This window comes from Myxine glutinosa, chromosome 1 (genome assembly GCF_964187855.1).
Source record: "Myxine glutinosa chromosome 1, kmMyxGlut1.1, whole genome shotgun sequence".
NCBI lineage: Eukaryota > Metazoa > Chordata > Myxini > Myxiniformes > Myxinidae > Myxine > Myxine glutinosa.
Genome location: NC_136261.1, coordinates 245738656 through 245763276, shown reverse-complemented (window position 1 = coordinate 245763276; position 24621 = coordinate 245738656). Strand labels below are relative to the sequence as shown.

The 24621-nt window shown below is 43.5% G+C and overlaps 1 protein-coding gene across 1 annotated transcript; it reads left to right on the top strand.

The window, feature by feature from the left end:
* The first annotated feature begins 1061 nt into the window (after window positions 1-1061).
* PSMD8 (proteasome 26S subunit, non-ATPase 8) lies at window positions 1062-24411 on the top strand. The gene is made up of 7 exons (XM_068129589.2): window positions 1062-1378; window positions 1819-1891; window positions 10342-10444; window positions 12833-12998; window positions 19075-19175; window positions 21340-21451; window positions 23234-24411. Exons 1-7 carry the CDS (start codon window positions 1265-1267, stop codon window positions 23369-23371), a joined length of 807 nt encoding a protein of 268 aa, XP_067985690.1. The 5' UTR covers window positions 1062-1264; the 3' UTR covers window positions 23372-24411.
* Window positions 24412-24621: the final 210 nt, after the last annotated feature.

The window sequence follows — 24621 nt, the reverse complement described above, 5'->3', positions numbered from 1 at the left end:
TGCGGTGTTGGTCCCTTGAGGACGAGCAGCATTGACCCGTTAAAACTCGTGTTAGCACAAGTCAATATGAATATCATATCACGAAGCGGGACGGTACCGTCACTATACATTAATACAATGCACTTACAAAGGGGGATTATGCAATCTTGAATTGGAATAAATAGTACGAGATCCAAAGGTAGAACATTGTATATTTCGAGCTGAAAGTATCTTTATCTTTCTTTAACTCAAACATTGCTTCAAATAAGGGGACCAAAAAACAACAACAACCACGGTCCCCGAAAAAGGCCAACCCCCGCTTTGCGGGGAAAAATGGCCTCTAAAGGTGGTTATTTTATTTTATATTTAACTCACCCGAGAGCAGAAAACATATCCAGCACGTCTGTCTCCATTGTGCCTTATTTTGTAAAGACTGAAGTGACCATGAAAGCAACCGGCCAATCCAATGCAATGGATACCCAAATAATGCATTCCTCATTGAGACCATTAAAATACTCCCCTAAACCTGATGCGACTGTATTTATTACATTTATCTAAATTTTAAAAAGGTTTACCAGCCGTGATGGAAATAAACTCATGTAATACACCATGTAACTATGTATAGCTTATACACCGCCACATTTATTACCTCGCAGTTCGCACAGCGAAATGACGGATGGGGAAAACATGCACCAGGCAACCACGGCGGAGGGGGAAAATGTTCCGGTGTCAAAATATCAAAACAACGACGAGGGGACAGGACAGGACAGTTTTTTTAAATATCAAGTTTCGTTGGAGTGATTGTATGAGTGCTTAAGTCGCTTGGTGAGTTTGCTGCAAGCTGAATGGTAATGGACCACTCTCAGGGTGTGTACATCTAATTACAGAATGTTTCTGTACCTTTAGTTTCGGGATTAGGTTCACAGATTGCACATTTGAAAAGTTATTACTTATTTATTACAGAAAAAATATTTTATTGTATATTCTTCGCTGATCTGCATGTTCCGTTTATTATGCCATCTGACATTTATTTGTTTATTGAAATAAAGAACAGAGCACTTCGCCGAGTTCATTTAATCGTTGAAGTGGATCATGTCGTTATAGTTAGTAGTAGTGACTTCAGATTGATTTGCAAAAATATATTTCTAGGTTGTCAATTCCCCTTACAAACTTTTCATTGTATTTGATTCTATTTTACTTCGGAGTTCAGGCATTTTTTAGAAGCAGGAAACGCAGTTACATCTGAAAGAAAAAGAGTTCTGAAGAATTGACAGAAGGCGAAAGCATGGCCGATTGTAAGATTGTTGAGGTGATGAGCACGTACGACCTTTTGAAGGGAGAGTGGGGCAAGAAGAGCCCGAGTCTGGCAAAGTGCGAGGAGTTGTTGGACCGTCTCAAGGCGAGTCCACGCGTGTGTGGTTCGAACCTTTCGCCAGTCTGTGGGGTCTCGGTTTGGTAGTGCTGTGTCACTGCTTCACTGTGCGAACTACAGCGACAGGGGATTAGGCGCTTGGCTTGAGATGTTGTATTAATGTGTTCATTACAATCACTGGTTGTGTGTGCTTGCGCGTAGTTTTCCTTACATCGGGAGCCTTGCTTGCTCTACCCATTCCATACAGTCTGCATGTGCAGGGGCTATTGGTCATTAGAAAGTGAACATAACTTTCGACCTGCACGACGTGGATATGTTTCCTGAGCGGGAGATCCGTCTCATCTAATAAGTAATAACAATGATTCGTTATTATTGTCTGTATGTTGTGTTCAATTCATACACGAATTTGATGCCCGGTAATTGTTGCATGTTGGGCCACCACGTCCTGACCTTTTCTGTCTTTGCAGCTTGCCTTGTTGGACCTAAATTTCTTGCCGACGTCTGCATCCACGACTACCGAGCAGCAGCTCATCCTAGCCAGTATGTGACGTGTACACGGGGATGGATAAGGCTGTGTGCTATTCCTCGCCAGTATGTGACGTGCACACGGGGATGGATAAGGCTGTGTGCTATTCCTCGCCAGTATGTGACGTGTACACGGGGACAGATATTGATAAGGCTGTGTGCTATTCCTCGCCAGTATGTGACGTGTACACGGGGACAGATAAGGCTGTGTGCTATTCCTAGCCAGTATGTGACGTGTACACGGGGACAGATAATGCTGTGTGCTATTCCTAGCCAGTATGTGACGTGTACACGGGGACAGATAAGGCTGTGTGCTATTCCTAGCCAGTATGTGACGTGTACACGGGGACAGATAAGGCTGTGTGCTATTCCTAGCCAGTATGTGACGTGTACACGGGGACAGATAAGGCTGTGTGCTATTCCTAGCCAGTATGTGACGTGTACACGGGGACAGATAAGGCTGTGTGCTATTCCTAGTCAGTATGTGACGTGTACACGGGGACAGATAAGGCTGTGTGCTATTCCTAGCCAGTATGTGACGTGTACATGGGGACAGATAAGGCTGTGTGATATTCCTAGCCAGTATGTGACATGTAGACGGGGACAGATAAGGCTGTGTGCTATTCCCAGCCAGTATGTGACGTGTACACGGGGATAGATAAGGCTGTGTGCTATTCCTAGCAAGTATGTGACATGTACACGGGGATAGATAATGCTGTGTGCTATTCCTAGCCAGTATGTGACGTGTACACGGGGACAGATAATGCTGTTTGCTATTCCTAGCCAGTATGTGACGTGTACACGGGGACAGATAAGGCTGTGTGCTATTCCTAGTCAGTATGTGACATGTACACGGGGATAGATAATGCTGTGTGCTATTCCTAGCCAGTATGTGACGTGTACATGGGGACAGATAAGGCTGTGTGCTATTCACAGCCAGTATGTGACGTGTACACGGGGATAGATAATGCTGTGTGCTATTCACAGCCAGTATGTGACGTGCACACGGGGATAGATAAGGCTGTGTGCTATTCACAGCCAGTACGTGACGTGTACACGGGGACAGATAAGGCTGTGTGCTATTCACAGCCAGTATGTGACGTGCACACGGGGATAGATAAGGCTGTGTGCTATTCCTAGCCAGTATGTGATGTGTACACGGGGACAGATAAGGCTGTGTGCTATTCCTAGGCAGTATGTGACGTGTACAGTGTACACGGGGACAGATAAGGCTGTGTGCTATTCCTAGTCAGTATGTGACGTGTACACGGGGATAGATAATGCTGTGTGCTATTCACAGCCAGTATGTGACGTGCACACGGGGATAGATAAGGCTGTGTGCTATTCACAGCCAGTATGTGATGTGTACACGGTGACAGATAAGGCTGTGTGCTATTCCTAGCCAGTTTGTGACGTGCACACGGGGACAGATAAGGCTGTGTGCTATTCACAGCCAGTATGTGACGTGTACACGGGGATATATAATGCTGTGTGCTATTCACAGCCAGTATGTGACGTGCACACGGGGATAGATAAGGCTGTGTGCTATTCACAGCCAGTACGTGACGTGTACACGGGGACAGATAAGGCTGTGTGCTATTCACAGCCAGTATGTGACGTGCACACGGGGATAGATGAGGCTGTATGCTATTCCTAGCCAGTATGTGATGTGTACACGGGGACAGATAAGGCTGTGTGCTATTCCTAGGCAGTATGTGACGTGTACACTGGGACAGATAAGGCTGTGTGCTATTCCTAGCCAGTATGTGACGTGTACGCGGGGACAGATAAGGCTGTGTGCTATTCCGAGCCAGTATGTGACGTGTACACGGGGACAGATAAGGTTGTGTGCTATTCCTAGCCAGTTTGTGACGTGTACACGGGGACAGATAAGGCTGTGTGCTATTCCTAGCCAGTATGTGACGTGTACATAGGGACAGATAAGGCTGTGTGCTATTCCTAGCCAGTATGTGACGTGTACACGGGGACAGATAAGGCTGTGTGCTATTCCTATCCAGTATGTGATGTGTACACGGGGACAGATAAAGCTGTGTGCTATTCCGAGCCAGTATGTGACGTGTACACGGGGACAGATAAGGTTGTGTGATATTCCTAGCCAGTATGTGACGTGTACACAGGGACAGATAAGGCTGTGTGCTATTCCTAGCCAGGCTGGTGTCTCTATTCCTTGAAAGTGTCTCCTCCGTAAGGGCAATGCAATCCAAGCCTCTCTACCCGGCTAACTGTTGTAGTGTATTACTTTGGGTGAAAATTTGAATTTGGTTGGATTGGTGTTCAGTTGTTTGATATTAATTAAATAAACAAGAATGACCACACTTTGGTCACAATCTGTGACGAAATCCGGTAACGGACCGATTGGGAAACACACATTTAATGCGCTATTAAGAAAATTAACTTGATACCTCTTATCCATGTCAGCCTCGCCATTGTAATATCAGAACGAGCTGATTCACACGGTCACGGATTGCTTAACCCCAATATGGGGCCGTTCAAATATTATGTAACGCTATTTTTTTAGGGAGGGGCCTACCTTTGACGTATCTTGATTAAACCTTGCTGATAATTAATTTTTGGATTCGACATATGATTAGCTTTTTCGGAGTCCTTTATCGTGAATAACACTCGGCCCAAACAAAGCCAATGGAAATCTGACGCAACAAATCTGGGCACTGTGTAATCTGATCACCAAAGGCCTGATGTCTTTGGCCCACCAGAAAACCAAGATGGTGGCTCTATTATTTTGGCTTGGTGCCATGGTGGGTGGAGTCAAGCGACAAATGTGGGTGGGGTCCGGCAGCTGTCCAACCAATGGGGACACATTTTAAAAAATCCACCCCCAACAAGAACCACAACAATATCTTGTAGAGAACTGCAACTGTTGCAGGTAAAAATAGCATATCTTCAAAAAACGTGTGTGGGCAAAGTCGATGAAAGTAAGTTGTATTCAGGGTGAACCTACCAGCTTTGAGAGGGCTGGCGAAGGCTGGGTGGAGTGCTTGAGTTGAGAAACATTTCAAGGTGAGAAGCAGGCTGTGCCAGATCATCACTCCGTCACAGGATACTCGACTGAAGGTGGTGGGAATTTTTTTTTTTTTTCAGGGTGCTGGAGATATGGCGACTCTTTGCAAAAGACACAATGGGATTTTGTAACGTTGACCAATGCCGGAGCTGGCAAATGAGTCGTCCAGTTTTAGGTCCATCCAATGGACGATGCACAGACTGAAGCATCGCCCTGTATGTGAAAAACCAAAGTCGAGAATTGAAATGCCTTGAGGTACACACTCACCTCTGAGCTGTCTCACCTTGTTTCGAATTCCGACGAAATTATAAACTCTCATCCCCGTATTTCGCAGGAAGGGTTATTCATAAATGTGTATACTGTTCTCTGGGTTCACATTAAACGGGTGTCCCGTCTGCTGGCCTTACTTGGTGGACGTTAAGTTTTACATGGCGTCCTTCATGATGACCACGCGAGCTCTTGTTGGCTTCATGAACAAATTAAAAATTGCCTTCGTCTACGGCAGGGCCTGTATCTGTGGCACAGTGCCCCCAGTAAGTGATGCAACATGCAGCCATGCACGGCACACGGAAGGAAAAGTGATTCAAACCCACATTAGATGACTCAAAAGGCGAGTACACATTCCTGTAAACTATTCCACCAAACAGGAAACTTATTGTTTTAAAGGACATCATGAAGGACACAAACGAGGGGCATGAAGAACTAATGTAATGTGCTAGAAAGGGTGATGTAATAGACACTGTCAATGGCGGTGGAATCAGTAATAAATTTATTTATACGACTTCTGCAATCTTTATTATTTTTAAATTGAATTTTATACGTGAACACAAGAACACAAAAATCACCTTCTTGACACTTGACACTTCCTTCTTGACACTATGCCTCCGCCCCCGAAAGTGGCTGGAGGCATTATGTTTTCAGGTTGGCCATCTGTATGGGCTAAACCTCGTTTTTCTCAGCAACCACATGTCCGATTGAGACGAAACTTTCAGGGTAGGAGTGACACCCACGCAGAATGTGTTTTTGATGATTGTGACGTCATTGGTCACGTGGTATGGAAGCCATCTCGGATTAAACCCTTGTAATTAAAAAAATATTTCTCGGAAACCGCTGAATGGAAAAATTTTAAACTTGGCACATTGTCAAGTACTCCCAATTGTGAACAAAAGCATGATAATGATGACATCATAGGTGAAGTGGTGTACCAGCCAAAAATGTTTTAATCAAATTCCTTATCCTAAAAGTCAGAAATTGCATGCACATGATCTTTGATCCATTTTTATTGAAATATTAAATTTATGACATCATCGGTCACATGGTTTGGTAGACATATTGGATATAACCTAAAATCTTAAAAAACATCTTCTCCCAAACCACCAAATCGATTGACTCAGAACTTTACGTGTGACATTGACTGGGCATGGCGATTAAAAGATGATCATGAAAACATCGTTGGTCACATGGTGTTGCAGCGATATTGGATTGAAGGAAAATATTAAATAATTGTATCTCTGAAACCGCTTACGCCATCGATGCGAAGTTTTACAAATATCATCTAACACCACCGTCACATATGATGTCATAGGTCATGTGGTTTGGCAGCCATCTTGGATAGAAAAATGAGCCTTATCCAATCAACATGAAACTTCACAAATTATTGTTTTAAATCCCCTACTAATTATGTGATCCCCTACCCATACATCTGCAGAGTGTACATTTTTTAAGGTAATATGTCACGTGGGGTGGCAGCCATATTAGCTTGAAAGCCGATATTTAAAAAACATCCCTTCTCTGAAACTGCTTCACCGATCGATGTGAAACCTGTCATGGCTGGTGAAAATGTGATACTTTAAAACAGCTGAAGGGATTTAAATCAAACTTGTTGAGTTTTTGGACAGTGAACGAGGACATCTACCCGTTGTGGGACTATGCGGAGGCATATTGACGACAGTCGCATTGTTCTAGTTTAAAATAACTCGCAATGTTCTCTAACAATAAATTGAAATTGACAAAAGTATTTAGTCTCCACAATTCTTTATTTCACTGTTAATATTACAGAACCTTTTTTTTTTATTCAGAACTTAATATGTCCTTTTAAATCAGAAAACAAAAAGAAATGGCATTGACAAAATTATCCACACCCAAGACTTAATATTTGGTAGCACAGACTTTGGACAAAATAACTACAGTCCAGCGCTTCCTATAGCCATGAATGAGCTTCCTACACCTCTCTCCTGGCAGTTTGACCCACACTTCTTGTGGAAACTGCTCCAGTTCTCCCAGATTTGAAGGGTGCTTTCTCGCAACTGCTGTTTTCAGATATCCCCACAGGTGTTCAATGAGATTTAGATCTGGACTCATTGCTGGCCACTTCAGAACAGTCCAGCGTTTTGTCTTGAACCATTCCTGGGTGCTTTTCGAAGTGTGTTTGGGGTCATTATCCTGCTGTAAGACCCATGACCTTCGACCGAGACCCAGATTTCTGACACTGGGTGAACATTGCGCTCCAAAATGCGTTGGTAATCTCCTGATTTCATGATGCCATGCACACATTCAAGGCACTTTGTGCCAGAGGCAGCACAGCAACCACAAAACATCACTGAACCTCCTCCATGTTTGACTGTAGGGAAGGTGTTCTTTTCGTTGAAGGTTTCATTTTGTTTTCTGTAAACATAGAGATTATGTGCTTTACTAAAAAGCTCAAATTCGGTCTTATCTGTCCACAGGACATTCTCCCAAAAGGATTTTGGCTTGTTCATGTGTGTTTTGGCAAACTCCAGTCAGGCACTCTTCTGTCTCTTTCTCAGCAGTGGGGTCTTCCTGGGTCTCCGACCATAGAACCCCCTTTCATTGAGTTGGCGATGGATGGTAAGAGTTGAAACTGTCATACCTTGTGTCTGAAGGTCAGCCTGAATCTGTTTGGCAGTTGATTGAGGTGCTTTCTCCACCATTTTAACAATCCTTTCGCTGCAATCTTCGATCAAGTTTTCTCTTGTGGCCACGTCCAGGGAGGTTGGCCACAGTGCCATGGGCCTTATACTTCCTGATAATATTGCGTACGATGGACACAGGAACATCAAGGTCTCTGGGGATGGACTTGTACCCTTGAGATTGTCCATGCTTGGCTACAATCCTGTGTCTGACCTCCTCAGACAATTCTCTGGTTTTGTTTCTTTTCTCCCTGCTTATTGCGGTACACACAGTGACACAAAACAGCAAAATGACTCCTTTTCTCTATTCAAACTGGTTGAAGGAGTGATTTTTTTTTTTGTATTGCAGGCACCTGCAACTCACCGCAGGTGAGTTCATTTCCAAAGTAAAGGAGAATTACCGGCTTGAAATCTAATTATTTCTAACAACTTCTAAAAGGTGCCAATAATATTGTCTTGGCCATTTTAGGATTTCTGTGTGGAATATGTTAAGATTTAGTAATTTTTTCAGCTTTTTTTTTTTTTGTTCCACTCCAAACCAAAGAAATACATCTGTGGATACCAAAATGTTTTTTTATTTCAACAATTTTATGGAAGAAATGGTGCATTATTTGAAAAAAGTCTTCGGGTGCCAATACTTTTGGCCACGACACTATACTCGTATGTATGTATGTATGTATGTATGTTTGTATATGTATTTATATTGTTACGGACACGGCTAGGATGTTGTTTGCCGAGCGGATGGCTGCCGCACCCGAACAGTTACCCCGACTAACCCGATTCCTGAACGTTGGTCAAAATCGCGCCACAGATATTCAATGGGGAAAAGACTAAAGCGAAGGATGTGAAGAAGAAGAAGACAGAAGTAGGGAATACGGATATAATTTATTTGCTATTTACAACCAAAAGAAACCAAGGAAGAAGGAAGGATAATAAAATAATTTACAGAAGAAATCAGAGACACAGTGAAAATCGCTAGCTTATCTATGCAGTCTTACTTAACCCAGGACAGAACAAACAAGACGGACTCACACGGGGAATTGCAGAGTGGATTGGCTGGAAGGAGGTGGGTGGCTGGAAGGGGAGGAAGGCACGGAGCTGGCTGGAGCTTGATCCCGCACGGGACGTCGGGCTGGACCTCGACGGCCGCCGATGCCACCGATCCTGTCGTGTGCGCGGGGTAACGGGTCGGAGCTGCTTGGTGGAGCCAACGCTGCTGGTGGGGGGTCTGGCGTGACGGGTTCTCTCTCCCTCTCTCACAAACTCCAGGACTCTTTCTCTCTTTGCTTCGCTTCGCCCCTTCTCTCCTCTCTCTTTCTTAGTCCAACCCAGTCCAACAACTTCCTCTCTTGCTTAGTCCAACTCTTAGTCCAACTCTTCCTCTCTTGCTTAGTCCAACAACAACTTCTCTTGCTTAGTCCAACTACAACTTCCAGGCTTTTGCGCGTGCTCTATATAGCGCCTCAGGCGATCAAGCCGCTGGTGTCCAGGACACGCCCATCGGTGGGCTCGCCTCGGCCCTGATTGGTCGGCACGGCCCTCTGGCTCCGCCCTTGATGACGATGGGCGGGCACGCCCAGGAGTCGGCAGCTCCTCCCCCTTCTTCTCCAAGCCGACCTCGTGGCGAATGGAGTCGCGGAGGGAACAGTTGGCAATTGTTGGAAGGGGAATGTGAATGAAAGGGGATCTACTCTTATTTCACTTGGTGCAATGGAGTATTTCAATTAATGGAAGACACAGCCTTACACTAATACACATAATAAGGATATAACTATTGAACAGGGATATATGGTGTCCTTCGTGTATGCTTTTATGGAATTGACTACGGGAACGCCCTTTGACCTTTATACACAGACTGGAGGCAGGAGGGTCCAGAATAAAGCAATAATTAAAAAAACACAACAAAAAAACACAATCCTCATATCCACAACAATATATAATGTGTCTGCACACAAATCTGTCATGTAGATTGTTCTTAGAACTACTTTAATCTGTATACTCTGTGTACTTTTATAGCTGATCCAAGATGCAGAACGAAAGGCTATGCAGATAGTTTTATCCCTCTGACTGTCTCGCTCTGGAATTCCCTACCTGTAACATGCTTCCCATTATCCTATGATCTACAAGGCTTTAATAGGAATGTCAATTCATACTTCCTACATCTTTGAGCTTTAATCACATTTTACCCGACCTCTGCAACCTGTGTTGTCCTGTGTCTTGGGTGTTTTATTATTATTTATTTATTGATTGTTTTGCTTTGTCTTTCTATTTTTCTAACTTTTTCTTCGCCCCTTACCTAGAGTGGCTGTATGCCTTGTCTGCGGTGATATCCATAAAAAAATTGGAAGTACTCCAGATTTTGATGTAAGCTCTGTATTTGGCACTCAGTGTTTTTGGTTTTTTTGTTTGCTTGTTTTTAGTCGTCTGATATGAGGTGAGTGCTAATTATCACCTTCTCTCTGGAATTGCTCAAACAAGCTACTCTGTGGGTGCAGGAGATATACTTGAGATTGGTGCACAGTGGAGCATACAGAAGAAAGACATTCCTTGCTTTGAGCGCTACATTGCTCAGTTGAAGTGCTACTACTTTGATTACAGGTGAGACTTTGTGAGACAGTAATTAGAGTGAGCTTTGCAGGGTTTGATGAATCTGCAAAGGTGGTTTTACCTTTTATGGCCAAACCGTTTCAACCACGTTTCAGATTTATGTGACGCGGATACGTTTCCAACCTAGCCAAAATAAGCTACTTCCTGAGTCCATGATAAGTTTTCATTATTGCGATAACTTGAGAATGGCTAAAAAGGACCTAAGTCAAACTTGATACAGATATGTATAATGATGTAAAGATTAACTGATTAGATTTTGGGGTCAATAGGCCAGAGGTCCCGTTAGGTAAAAATTACGTTACCGAGTTAACTTGTGAACTTCGACCGCATTGCGATAAACTTCATCCTGATGAAGCAGCACGTACATGGAAGGAAGGAACAAAGGTCAAGGGTCCCGTTAGGTAAAAATTATGTTACCTTGCGCTAACTTGTGAACCAGTGATGTGATTTTGACAAAAGCTGGTACAAGTACATAGTATGATGAAAAGATGAATTGATTAGATTTTGGTGTCAAAGGTCAGAGATCATGTCAGGTAAAACTGTGATACTTGAAAACAGCTGAATGGAATTAAATCAATCTTGGTACAAGTATGTAGAATCATGTAATAACGTTGGCAGAGGCATATCAGTCGACATCGAAGAGTGCCGTTCTAGTTTGTACAAGCGTCTAGTCTCATGGACGATTTAAACGACAAAGAGCAGCGGGTTTACAAACGACCAATGGGGATGGCCGAGATGGTATTATTCCTTCATAAACAACAACAAACAACAACCACCTTTAGAGGCCATTTTTCCCTGCAGAGCAGGGGTTGGCCTTTTTTTGGGCACCTTGGTCCCCTTTTTTGAAGCAATGTTTTATGGCCGGATGCCCTTCCTGCCGCCAACCTTGTTGGTCGCCTCTTGCAACACACAGGGAATTACCAGTGAACTGGTACTCAATAAACAAGGAGGAATAAAACAAAAACTAATAACAATGGCCCAAAGAGGACCAGAATGGGAAAAAATGGGTTGAAAAGATTTTGGATGTGCAGAAGTGAGCACATGAGGTAGTGTTGGGAAAATGAGACAACGGATAAAGGGAGACTATTACACATTTGGGAGAATAAAGGGACGAATGAATATGCAGTTGGGCAATGAGCTTGGGGATGGTTAGTAAACTGGATAATTAAAATTTTAATTACGTTTTTGTGAGGAACACACGTGACTGGAATGGCTCGGGAAGGGCGGAGTTATGAGAGGGCAGGATGAACAAGGCCTAATGTAAGGTTGTTTCGGTGTGATGCACTTTCTGCTCGCAATTTTTGTATTTCGCAATTTAATCCGGAAGCACTCCTCTTATTGTACCCATGACTACTCACTCGTGTATCTAAATTATATAGTAAATTAACCTTACTGACACCAAATCTGGAGAATTGTAGAGTCAGGACAGCAAATAAAGTGAATGGCAGTTCCTCCATGCTCCTTGAGCAATTTTGTGATTTGTGAAAACAATAAACTGCTTGTTGATGGTAAAATATCTATTGGTGTATTAAAGAATGAAAGCACGATAATATCTGCACCGATTGTTTTCAGTATACAAGAGTCTAGTCTCATGGAAGTGCTGTTCCAAAAGGAACTCCATACCAACTCATTGGGGGAGAGTGTGGGGAGGGGAGGTACTAAAATGTGTACTAAAAAAGGAGACTCATCCTCGAGGACCCATCGGAGAAGAACCTCGTGAAAGGAAGAGGGTATTGACACCATATGTCACTCCCCATGGTGGCGGTTATTATTACTAGTTAGTTGAAATTTGTAAAAAAAAAAAAAAAAAGGCTTATTTTGGTTGGGGAAAAAAAAAAATCCAAACTTGTTCACTAGGCTTTTCACCCCGCAGATAATGTGGAGAGAAACTTGTTAATATGGTCAGTTTAGGATGAAACCATCAGCAAAGCTCTTTGTACAAGGAGTTGTTTAATAGGATAAGATCCTTGATGCAGATTTGGAAAAAAGACTGATCAATAACACTTCTTTGATGGACACCAGCTTCCAACGTGAAACTGGTGAATATGAAGATGTGTTGCATAACGCTGTTGCGCTACTTGTACATGTGATGCATGTCGTCCAACCAGCAGCAGAATGAACCCTGGATGTCAATGATTAAAAGCTTTGGATAAAGAGCAGAGGTGTGAGAGTCTTTGAGCCAAAAGGCATTTTTGGAAGTGCAGCGCGGATGATCAAACCATTTGTTGCGCTTGAGTGTTTGACAAAAAATCAAAATGTCATAGGTTGCTGAATAACCGAAGAGATAAAAATTCTTGTAAACCTGGCTTTTAAATTTGGGACTTGCTCGTGAATGCAATTGTGGTGTTTACATGTACTTATTGTCTGGATGATCTGCAGGACTGAGATTCCAGAATCTGCTTGCAAGTACCAGCTGTTGGGCTTGAACTTGCTGTGCTTGCTGTCACAAAACCGTGTTGCTGAGTTTCACACCGAGCTTGAACGACTTCCTGTCAAGGATCTTCAAAACAACGTCTACATCAAACATCCTGTGTCCCTGGAGCAGGTTAGCAGTGTCAAAGTGTGTAGTGCTTGGCATTAGGGAGGACATTGACCAGTGAACACATTTTTGGTTGTTTAGGTTCATATCCTTAAACTTGTAAATGTTTCTGTGGCACTTAGGAATAAAATCGATGCTTGGATGTGGGGCTCACAGACACATGCATTGAGCTCAGATGGCCAATGCCCCCTGATTACGATAATTGGAGCGGTTGCAACTCAAATAAATATTTACTCAACTACGTTTGATTCCTTGTGAGGAAACCATCGTCACAGTAGTCAGTCCTCAGACTGACTGCACAGTACTACGCAAGACTTACTACACAGTAGTCAGCCTTTTAAAAACTACCTGATTTGTTATTCATAACATCTCATTGAACAAAAACAAGTTTACATTTTCCGATGGCCCATACTTTTATACTGTAACCACTTTAAAACTAGAACGGCACTCAGTAGAGAGCATACCTCCGCCAGGTGAACAGTTTACGTTTTGTATCCTAGAGTAGACCAGAAAATCACAATACAGAATCACGTTTAATCAAAATATATCCATCCACAACTTTTTGAGATATCCTGCTATGTATTCGTTTTTGGCCCTATCTCCCAATGGTGAAGAATCACTTTAAAAAATTATACTAGCTGGATCCGTATCTTCACCAAAATTGAATCGATTCGTCCTTGTCTCACACACAACCTGTCCACCAGGTTTTGTCTAAATCCGTCCATAACTTTTTGAGATATCCTGCTATATGTTGGTTTTAGCCCTATTACTCAATGGTGAAGAATCACTTAAAAAAATTAAATAATTCTCATATCCGAATCAATTTTCAGATCTTGACCAAAATCGAATCTATTTGTCCTTGTCAGACACCCAACTGGTCCACAAAGTTTCGTCCAAATCTGTCCACAACTTTTTGAGATATCTAGTCTGATGTTTCCTTGATTATTTACATCATGTGTGTGGAATGGGTCCACACACACTATGTATCATTTTTGGCCCTATTTCCCAATGATGAAGAATCATTTGTAGCCGTATCTGAATCCGGATGTTCACCAAAATCTAATCATTTCTTCCTTGTTACATATGCTACCTCTCTGCCAAATTTCGTCCAAATCCATCAACAACTTTTTGAGATATGTTGTTCCCAAACGGACAAACAAATTAGAGACCGAGGACTTGCCGGAATGTACCTTGCCTTTTCATTTGCGCCTCCAAATTGAAGCCCCGCCCTTAGGGAGGGTACCGTTGCTCGTAATATATAATGGCGATGCAACAATTTTTACCGCTTTGCTTTGAAGAACGGGAATGAAGGGGGAGGAGCGTGTTAATATGTCTGGTTAAAGACTTTAGGTGGTGAGGGGGCTCGAAGCCAGATTTTAATCTTGCAGCCGCCATGTTGGTGCTCGTTGTCACTGCGATGCGAAGCGAAAGACGCCTCAGAGCTGTCACATTGACAATCGCTTTGTCGTATGTACTCCCCATACGTGTTTCCTTCATTGTAAAAACTACCAAGTCAACAGTTAAAAGGATTTTGAGCCGATAGGTGTTACGGCCTTGGCAAGATCGATGGAGACAGCAATGTGTTAGCTTATACACTGCCCAAATAGCTATGTGGAATTCTCTCATGTAGATATTAAACCCACATCGTTTGAACTTTGGCCGAAGTCATTATTTACTTTTAATGATGTTCATATACGAATAAAAAAGAAGATAATTGGTTTTGGGTCGTCCTTTCCGCATATCTCGTGTGATTGTGAGTTGGAGAGACGACCGTGATCGCGGGTACCGTTGCTAGTTAGCAAAAAACGATTTTCACGTTTTGGGTGACCTTGAGCTTGACCTTGGGCCTGGAGAGTTAAAAATTGGGCACAGTCTATTCCAAGGCAAGGCAAATATGTGTGTAAAGTATGGCGATGCTTTGTGCAACAATGTAGACGTCGTACTGTGCACAAACAGACAAACAGACAGACAGACAAGCCAACCAACATACTTGCCGGAATCTATTCCGGCAAGTAACAAACAGACAGACGGGTGAAAACATAACCTCCATCCACCTTTGGTGGCGGAGGTAAAAATCCTTCATTTAGTAATGATGTTGCACCACTAAAATGTTAACACGGAATTGGATGCCATCGAGTTATTATCGGGTGTGCGTGTTAGTCGAGAGGGAAATGGAAAAACAAGCGATGTTATTGAGTCAAGGAAGGGTAGGTTATTTTGGGAGGGGAGAAGGAAAAAAGAAAATGCAGTGTTGGAATTGCATAAGAGGAGAGTGAAATGGAGGAAAGGGCAAATGTGGAGTGGAAGGGACAAAAAAATGTCATTTTATTTGATTATTGCATTGAATTGTATCCAATATGAACTTCTTTAATATTTTATCGATTTGATTCCCTATCAAATTGTGATGGTGTGGCAAAGTTATTTTTTGCTCATTGAAGGCCATGGCAGGTTCAGGCAAAAAATATTTTTTACCTGGGTTCACTGTTTGTAATGTTCAAATGTGTGGGGCACCTGCCTCAGTGTTGCTGACTATGTAAGCAAAAATGACCGTCATCCTACCTGTACAGTCTCATTAAGATGAACGATCTTTCGGACTGATTTTCCCAAACTAATCACACTGATGATTTTACCATACTAATCACATTTAGTTTTTGGGTGGGGGGTGTGGGAAGGGTGTCCTGCATCTTTTTTTTTCTTTTTTTTTTTCTTTTTTTTTTTTACTCCGACAAAGGGTTGACACCTGAAACGTCAGCTTCTCCTTGCTGCTCACGGTGGTTAGCATACATCAAACAATGTCCTGTTGATTTCACCCACCGTTGTATTTGACCGCTTTCGCAGATTGACAGTTTCGCAGATTGACAGATTGACAAAAACTAGTTCTTCATTGTAATCTCATTAATTTTGTTCCATTGTCCCTTTTTTACGTCGTAGCCCGTAGGGCAAAACCGTCTAGAACAGTGCTTGTCTGTCCGTATGTATTTATGTATGTATTGTCGTGTGGCCGCCTTTGATTAAAATCAGACGGTCACGGAAGCCGATTGCGAAGGCCTTAGCTCTCAAGGCGAAAACTCAATGGCGGACTCCAAAAACAAAAAGCTACACAAAAGTGCGCGGGATGGAGGGGGGGGGGGGGGGGCGGCGCAAGAGCCCTGCAGTCTTACCTGTTAAATAAACCACACGGAAACTGCTTTCAGATATATATATATAGAAAAATAATACAAGGGTTTATTCACAAGGATGGTGGGACAGGAAAAGCACGCGCCGGTAATAAATGTCCTAATCGGGACGTCCCCACACGACAGATTTCGGATACGAGACGAGGGAATGAATTACGAAAAGAAACGTTCGTTATGTTTGGTGCATGTGGTGTGCGGTCTTATCTGTTCGTCGTCTTGTCCCCACACGGCTCCAAGCTCAGGCGCGAAGAACCCCCTTCGTCCGCTTGCACGCTTCGCTAGGCCCCGATGCGACTCGCTAGGCCCCGATGCGACTTGCTCCGCTGCACACCACGAGGTCCCGCCCGCTCAGCACCAACACTCGCTCCCTGCACCAACAGCCCCGCGAAGGGCCGAGCACCACTCCAAGCACCACGAAGAACACGAGCACAAACTCAGAACGAAGAGTGAAGCAGAGAAGAGCAGCCCCAATAGAGCAGCGAAGAAGAGCGGGCCAAAAGGGAGAGAGGGCCAGAAGAGAAAGAGAGAGACGTGCAGCGCAAGAGACCAGCGAAGAACCCAAGAGCTCTAAAAATGTCGTGCAGTGCCCTTTTATGACCTTCGTCGACTCTCCTCCAATGCCCTGCTTGCTGGTGCCCTGTCATTGGCCGAGTGCCTCCCGCACTGTGGTGTTCTCGCCCCTCCCCCTGCCCAATCAACAGTCCTCCTGGGCGTGGCCCCCAGCCTTGCCACGAGACTGGTTGCTCGGCCAGCCGGAGGTGTGGCCGGCGGCGGCGCCCCGGTCTGGCTTCCTGCCTGTCTTCCAAAGTCGTCGTGGTAAGGGAGGGGAATTAATTACTGTGTGCACTAAAGGGCCTATCTAAGCGTTTATATGTGCATGCATTGCCATGAGGGACAAAGGAATGATTACCAGGTCTGACACACAAGAGGTGTTATCTTATTCCTTACACTATTTAACACCCAAACATCCTGGTATGTTCACAGGTATGCTCTTATCCCGACAAACTGGACTACACATGGAACTTATTACAGGGTAGATTCCCTATCGCGACAGTCGAATACCTACCTATACAGATCTATCTGACTCTAGATATTCCTCTACCCAAATTCATAACAGTATGTATGTATGTATGTATGTATGTATGTATGTATGTATGTATGTATGTATGTATGTATGTATAGTTCCTAATGGTATGACCCTCACAAACGTACATCAATCAGAGCTAAGGATCTGGTCACATCACAGGGGTGATGTGATTATGTCTGTGATGTCATTACAGTGTCGACGGCTGACTCCCCACACCACCATTTTGATTTATATGCCGTTCAGGCCAAACATTGAAACGTTGACTATGTGTGACAGCTATTAAGGCTGAAGATGGCTTATTGGTTAAGGTGGCTTAAGATCGTAGAGTCCTGTGTTCAAGCCCTTGCCGTGCTGTTACATAACACCAGGTGGGTTGGTTATCATCTTGCAGAGGTCAGCAAAATGAGTACCAGCTTACTGGGAAGAATGAGCCATTCAAGTATCCTTCTTTGGGGTGGCGACCCATCTGGTGGTGTGCCCCGTAGCCAAGGAAAACGCCTCTAAAAATGTCGTCTTCTTTTTTTAACAGCTATATGGTAATAAAAATAATGTTCTTAAACGTGCGCTAATAATTGTGCAAGGAGTTTTGCCGAGCATGCATTCCACCTGAACATGAAGAAAACTTGGACACAGTGGGATGCCATTTGGCCAATCACATTTGTTTTGTGCCAAATCGACACAACAATGCTCTCTTACTGTAGATAAAGCAAATTATACAGCTGACCCAAGCAATGGATTGTCACTGGGCACACAATGACTTTTTTCTGTTTCGAAAAATACCTGGGTATCTTTCACATCCACAACCTTAATGCAAATGGGACGGTCTACTTTTACATTCCCATCCAAATGATGCCTTGCACTGATTTGTTGTCATCTGCTGGCTGACATCACATCAGGATATCAGTTAAAGTTAAATGTGACCTATCAATGTTCAAACCCAGACTCGTCACCCTGAAGAATGAGGTATTGGTCAACCTACTCGTTAATCCTTTTGTTCACTTCTTCTATGAGCCTAGATCAGTGGTCTGCAGATCCCCTTGGAGTCTGTAAGACCATCAGTAAGTGTCTGAGGAAGGGGGGAGGAGAAAGGGGGAAGTGAGGAGGGGGAGAGCAAGAAGGGGGAGAGCAAGAAGGGTGTCCCTATCACAAATCTATGCAACTTTCTTGTCGCATTCAAAATGCAGCTTCCAAGCTGTCATCAGGAAGCCTGTGAAAACCTCAGAGTACAACTATGCGAAGACTTTCCTATCTCGACTTCAAGGGACATCCTCATTAAGTGGATACATGTTGCAATGATAGTTGTACATGGTGGTAAGAATGTTTTGGGGGGTTTGAATGGGTCCACACACCCAAAAATATTTGGAACCACTGGTCTTGATGCTTGTTTTTACCAAAAATATCCTATTCATAAGAGTTATTTCTCCGAAAGTGGAAGTAGGTGGAAAACGAGGATGCCACGTATGTTCCCAATTGGTTGTGGTTATGCTATGATGGAAGGAGGCACATCAAACATGTACACGGCACCACGATCAGGCAAAAAATGTCATGTACAGTGGCATCACCACCGGCGTACATGTCATTGAGAAGCAAAAATAAGATGATCAGCCAGGACCTGTGAAGCTGCCAAGCACAAGCGATATATAAAAGCTATCTTGCAAGTTTAACTTTTCATCATGTTAAATTTAACCCATTTACCAAACATTTCATTTAGAAACTTGAGGCACCACCCAGTTCATGTCCTTTGAAATTGACTTTACTCTTTACTTTACTGCAAATAAGATTGCCATCACTTGATGTGTTCATTTTCTTTTTTTGGCAGTATCTCATGGAAGGCAGTTACAACAAAGTATTTTTGGCAAAAGGGAATGTCCCAGCAAGTAGCTACACATTTTTCATTGACATTCTTCTGGATACTATCAGGTACGTTTTTATATATTTTTTAAAATCTCATCTGGAACGTAGTTCCGGGGAGCTTATGGGATGGCGCGTCGTCCGTCTGTCAGTCTGTGAACACTTGCAACTTCTCGGAAAATGCTAATGGGATTTTGACCAAACTTTGCACAAATGATATTTGGTTTGTTGCAACTAAAGTTTGTTCATGGCTTTAAAAAGATCAGGATTTAAGGGGGGTGTACCAGGGGGAAAAGTGCATCCAGGTTTGCCCCCGCCCCCACCCCCAAAATAGGAATTGGCTTTTTCCTCTGAAACGACAGACACTATTTCGATGAAACTTGACCACAACCTTCACCACCCGGGTTGTACCAATGTTTGTTCATGGTATTAAAAAATCGGGGTATAAGGCAGTTAACGGGGGCAGGGGTGGGGGGAACGGGCAAGCAAAATAGGACAGAGTATGGAAAGGGCAGAGGGTGCAAGTCCAGAAATGAGGCAATGGGGGAGAGACCGCTCCCCTTATTATATACTTTGTGTGTCTGTTTGATTTTTTTGCGTGATAAATGTTAGCTCTTTCACGAGCCTCGATCCTGTATGCAAAAAAAAAAAAAAAAAAATGGAAGACGGATAAACCACTGACCCAGCCGCAACGTGACGTGATCGTCCCAGCGAATCAGTTTCATCGTGGGAGATTCCATTGATCTTGTTGAAGACATTGCTTTCCACGATGTCAGGTTGAGCAGAGGAGAGAGCGATACTCTATCAAGCTGCGGATGTCGGCCTTGTAGGTGGATAAGAGTTTAGGTGTGCCAAGGAAGGACTTTGCTTGATGGAGGATGCCCAATCAGAAACTGGCTTTGGAGGCCAACTTAGAAGTGTGGTTTGCCCAAGAAAGATTGTGGCTGATAGTGTGGCCCAAAAAGTTGAGTGGCTGAACCTCTTCAAGAGCATTGTTAAGAAAGTATATGGGATGGTTTGTCAGACAGTCCTTTCAGAGAGAGATAGTGAGAGTGTGTGAGATTTGTCAGGATTCAAATACATGTTCCAAGTGTTTCACCATCTTGTGATTTTTTTTCAGGGTCTGAAGAGAGGGAAGAGGCTGCAGTCTGAAGGATGTCATGGCATAGGGTGAAGTCATCAGCAAGTCGATAAAGTGGATTTTCCAGAGAGTCAGATCATTGATGACAATTAGGTATTTTATGGGGGCTTAGAACACTGCCTTGGGGGCACTGCAGTCTTAACAGGGAGAGGAGATAAAAGGCTGAGATTTGCACGTTGGATATGAGTGGAGGAAGTTTGCATTGGATGCCATGGGCAGAAAGGTTGGAGAGCAAGGCAGGATGCCAGATTATCTATCGAAAGCATGAGATAAGTCCAGAGGGACGGACGTCCCTGATCTTATGTCTGACATTGAGGGCCTCCATCGATTGTTTGGAGAGCAGAAAAAGCAAGTCCAAGGTGGAGTGACCCATAGTTTATTTTGTAATAAAAGCAAAACGATTTTTCAAGCTGATTTATCCTCTGAAATTGGAGATTTTATTTTATTAAAGAAGTAGCAAAGGTACCTGGCATTGCCAGGCAACGCAGTGTTGCTTTGTGATGGGAATATTAAGAGAGGGGTGTGGGAAGAAGGAGAAGGTGAGAGAGAGGAGTGGGTATGGGGGAGAGTAAGGGGTTGGGTGGGAGTCTGGAGAAAGTTGGGGTGGAAGCAGGGGTGGGGTGGGATGAGGAAAAGGGGAGGGGGGTGTTGAAGGGGATGGAGATGACAAGGAGGAGGAGGTGGGGAAGGAGGGAATGGGAGGAGGAGGCGGACGAGAGGAGTGAAGGGGAGATGAGGTGAAGGAGGGGTAGAGAGGGGAGGGAACAGGAGATAGTGAGGGGAGCAGGAGGATGGGAAGGGGTGAATGCCCCGGCACTCCACCACCACCTTGTCTCAGACCTCCACCTCCCCCTCAGGAGTGCAGACCTCCACCACCACCTTGTCTCATGACGCATCATTATTTAATGGAATAGGCTCGCACCTTAATCTTTTTGAGAATTAATTAAGAAAACCATTGCCATTGTTTATAAACAACATAATTATCTACCTTGATTGTCATCGCTGGAATAAAAGAAAACTGATTATTTTAGTGTTGAATAATCCATACACATAAACTCTTCATTCATTGCAACTGCACCTCTTTGTTGTCAGGGATGAGATTGCTGGTTGCATTGAAAAGGCGTACGAAGGAATATCTCTTAAAGAGGCTGCACGGATGTTGTTTTTCACAACACAGAAGCAAATGACTGAATATCGGCAAAAGGTAAGCCGTTTCGCTCCTCCATGCTTGCTTCGCCATACCCAGTTATTCACTTGAGGAATTAGAGCAAGATCATACGCTTTTGTGTACTTTTGACCAAGGCCACCTGCATGTTGCCATATATATTAATAATAATGGCGAACGATGACGATTTTACAGGAATTTGAAAAGCCTTTCTCATGTAAACAACGCAGTTTTGAAGGAAAACGTTGTTGAATTTAATGTTTCATGTTGAACTTCAAATGATTGCAATTGCAGGTGATGCCACTGTTTGCACAAATCTTGGATTTTGACATGGCAACCCAATTTTCAATGGCGTTCTTCCTTATGCCTAGATACACCCACACACCAGTTTAGAAGTTGGTACTTCGCTTATTTTTCAAGATATTCAGCTCACAAGGTTCAGACATACATGGCGGCGGCCATCTTGGATTTTGACGTGGCGACCCAATTTTCAATAGGATTCTTCCTTAAGTGTAGATACACCCACACACCAGATTAGAAGTTGGTACTTCGCTTATTTTTCAAGATATTCAGCTCACAAGGTTCAGACATACATGGCGGTGGCCATCTTGGATTTTGACGTGGGTTGCACCCACACACCAAATTCGAAGGCGGTCCTTCCCTTACGCACGCACGCACGGACAGACGGACGGACGGACGGACACACGGATGGAGGGGAAAACCATAGTCCCCCTTTCGCTCCGCGGTGCGACGGGGGACAAAAAACAGGGGCAATACCCCTGGCGCTCACCTGGTAGAATAAACCGTATACTACACTGACTAGAGGTATTTTAAACCAATTTCTATGGTTGCTAGAAGACAGGGCAGCATGTAGAATCATACTAACATAATCATAAGACTTTAAACAAACAACAAAATACCTATTTTGGGGGTCAAACCCCACCCCTCTCCCTCCGCCAACCCCATATACCTTCACAGACCCCAATTTTTCTAATGCCTTGATACATCACAGGTGATTAAGGTTGTGGTGAAGTTTCATCAAAATTGTGTGTGTAGTTTCTGAGAAGAAAGCAAATACCTATTTTGGGGGACAACCTCCCCGTAGACCCCCAAAGGGGAAGGTTTTTTTTTAATGCCGTGAACAAATTTTGATCACAACACAACAAATATCATTTGTGCCAAGTTTGGTCACAATCCCTTCAGCGGTTTCAGAGAAGACGTTGCAAGTGTTTACGGACAGATTGACGGACGACGCACCATCGCATAAGCTCCCCTAAACTTCGTTCCAGGTTAACTAACAAGTGAAGGCCTCGGCTGGCATTCCACAGGATGGTCAAGGATGGTTGTGGGTGCCTATTTCTTGTTTATCTTTTTGAGCCTCGCCCGTTTAGCCTAACGAGCGGTTATTGACTGTGTGAGCATGTATGCAGATCTACTTTAATATACATTGTTCATTCTCAAATCTACTGTAAGTAGTCTCCATACCACAGCAAGGCTCAGCATCATTAAATGTTCAGTCGAGTTTGTTTTTCTGTGGCTTTCAACTGTAGGAATAAATAAATAAAACACCCTTTTGTTTACCAAATGTAGTGCTACACAAAGGGTTCATTTCAATGGATAATGTGGCTGCTTGAGCATGCTGAGTGTTTTTCTCCAATCAAGGGCCAGAAAAAAACATTGTAATCCATTCTTGCTGGCATCCCATTGGAGGAAAATGCTCAGCACACCGAGACGGTTTGTGCAGTCGAGACTGACGAAAAAAAAAACAACGCACCTTGTTCCAGCATGATATAAACGACGTGTCTCGCCCTTCCCATGCAGCGCGGCTGGCAGCTTGGTGCCAATAACTACATTGTGTTCGGCCAACAACAGCAGCGAGCGGAGGAGGCAGCAATACCCTCCAAAGAACTTCTGCAGCAAGTCATCGAGTATGCTCGGCAGCTCGAGATGATCGTCTGACGTTTCGGATGATATGGTCTGTTTCTCTTTACTGGCTCTACCCGCATCCCCACACTTTAAAAAAAGACTAGGAAGAACTTTTCTGTAAATTCCCTTTGGAAATGCAGTTTCCATCTTTTGTCAGCGTACCACTTAATATATATATATTTTTTGTTGAGGTGATGAGGATTAATTTTTTTTTTTTTTCCACAATAAAATATCCACAAGCTCCATCTCTGAATCGCATCATTTGAAAATGTCTTGAAGCTTTCAGCCCAATTTATTCTGCCATTTGTATACAGTACAAAATATTAGTCTGGTGCAGTATCTCATACACAACTAGAACGGGCACTCGGTAGAGCGCATACCTTCGCCGCAGCTACTGTTCTGTACTTGGCATGGGAGTGTAGGGAACAGAACAGTGAACAGTTTGGTGCTGATTTCATGCAAATCGGATAAGAATTGACCGAGTTATGACAAAAAACGCACATTTTGCAAGGTCGTGACCCCCCTGACCTTTGACCCCCAACCGCTAACAAGGGTAATGTCTTCACTGGGTCATGTCGTATATCACAAGATCGGGCATTGAATTCTGAACATTTTGGCATTAGTTGCATGCCAATTGGATAAAAATTGACCGCGCTATGGTAAAAATACGATTTTGACCTTTTCGTGACCTTGACCTTGACCTTTGACCCGATTGCTCCCAAAATCTAATCAAATGTGTCCCGTATAATAACCAATCATCCCACCAAATTTCATGCAATTCGGTTGAATACTTTTTGAGTTATGCGAATAACATACACACACACACACACACAGACATACAAATAAATACACAGCGATCAAAACATAACCTTCCGCTTTTGCGAAGGTAATAATGTCTGGATGTTTTGTTTGAGGTTATATTTACCTGTGGTTCATCAAGCGATGTGTTCTATCATGTAAATGTGCGGTTGTATCTCTCAATTTCCATTTGTACTAAAAAAAAATTATCCACTGAGGGTTAAGCTGCATTGTAGGTTATTAAATCTGGTATTAAAGTTCTCTCTCTGAAAATGCTTTATAAACTCGAGTTGCATTTATTTGCATGCTTGTCTCATCTGGCAAAAAAAAAAAATACAAGATAATTTAATGATTGATTTAAAGCGAAACAGGCATTCGTTGTTCTGAGCACTATTTATACAGTGGATGTTGCAGCCATCGTCTGTTAAACGGCATTCCACCGATGTGACCGCTGTAGATCATCAGAGAGGTACCAGTCTGGCGTT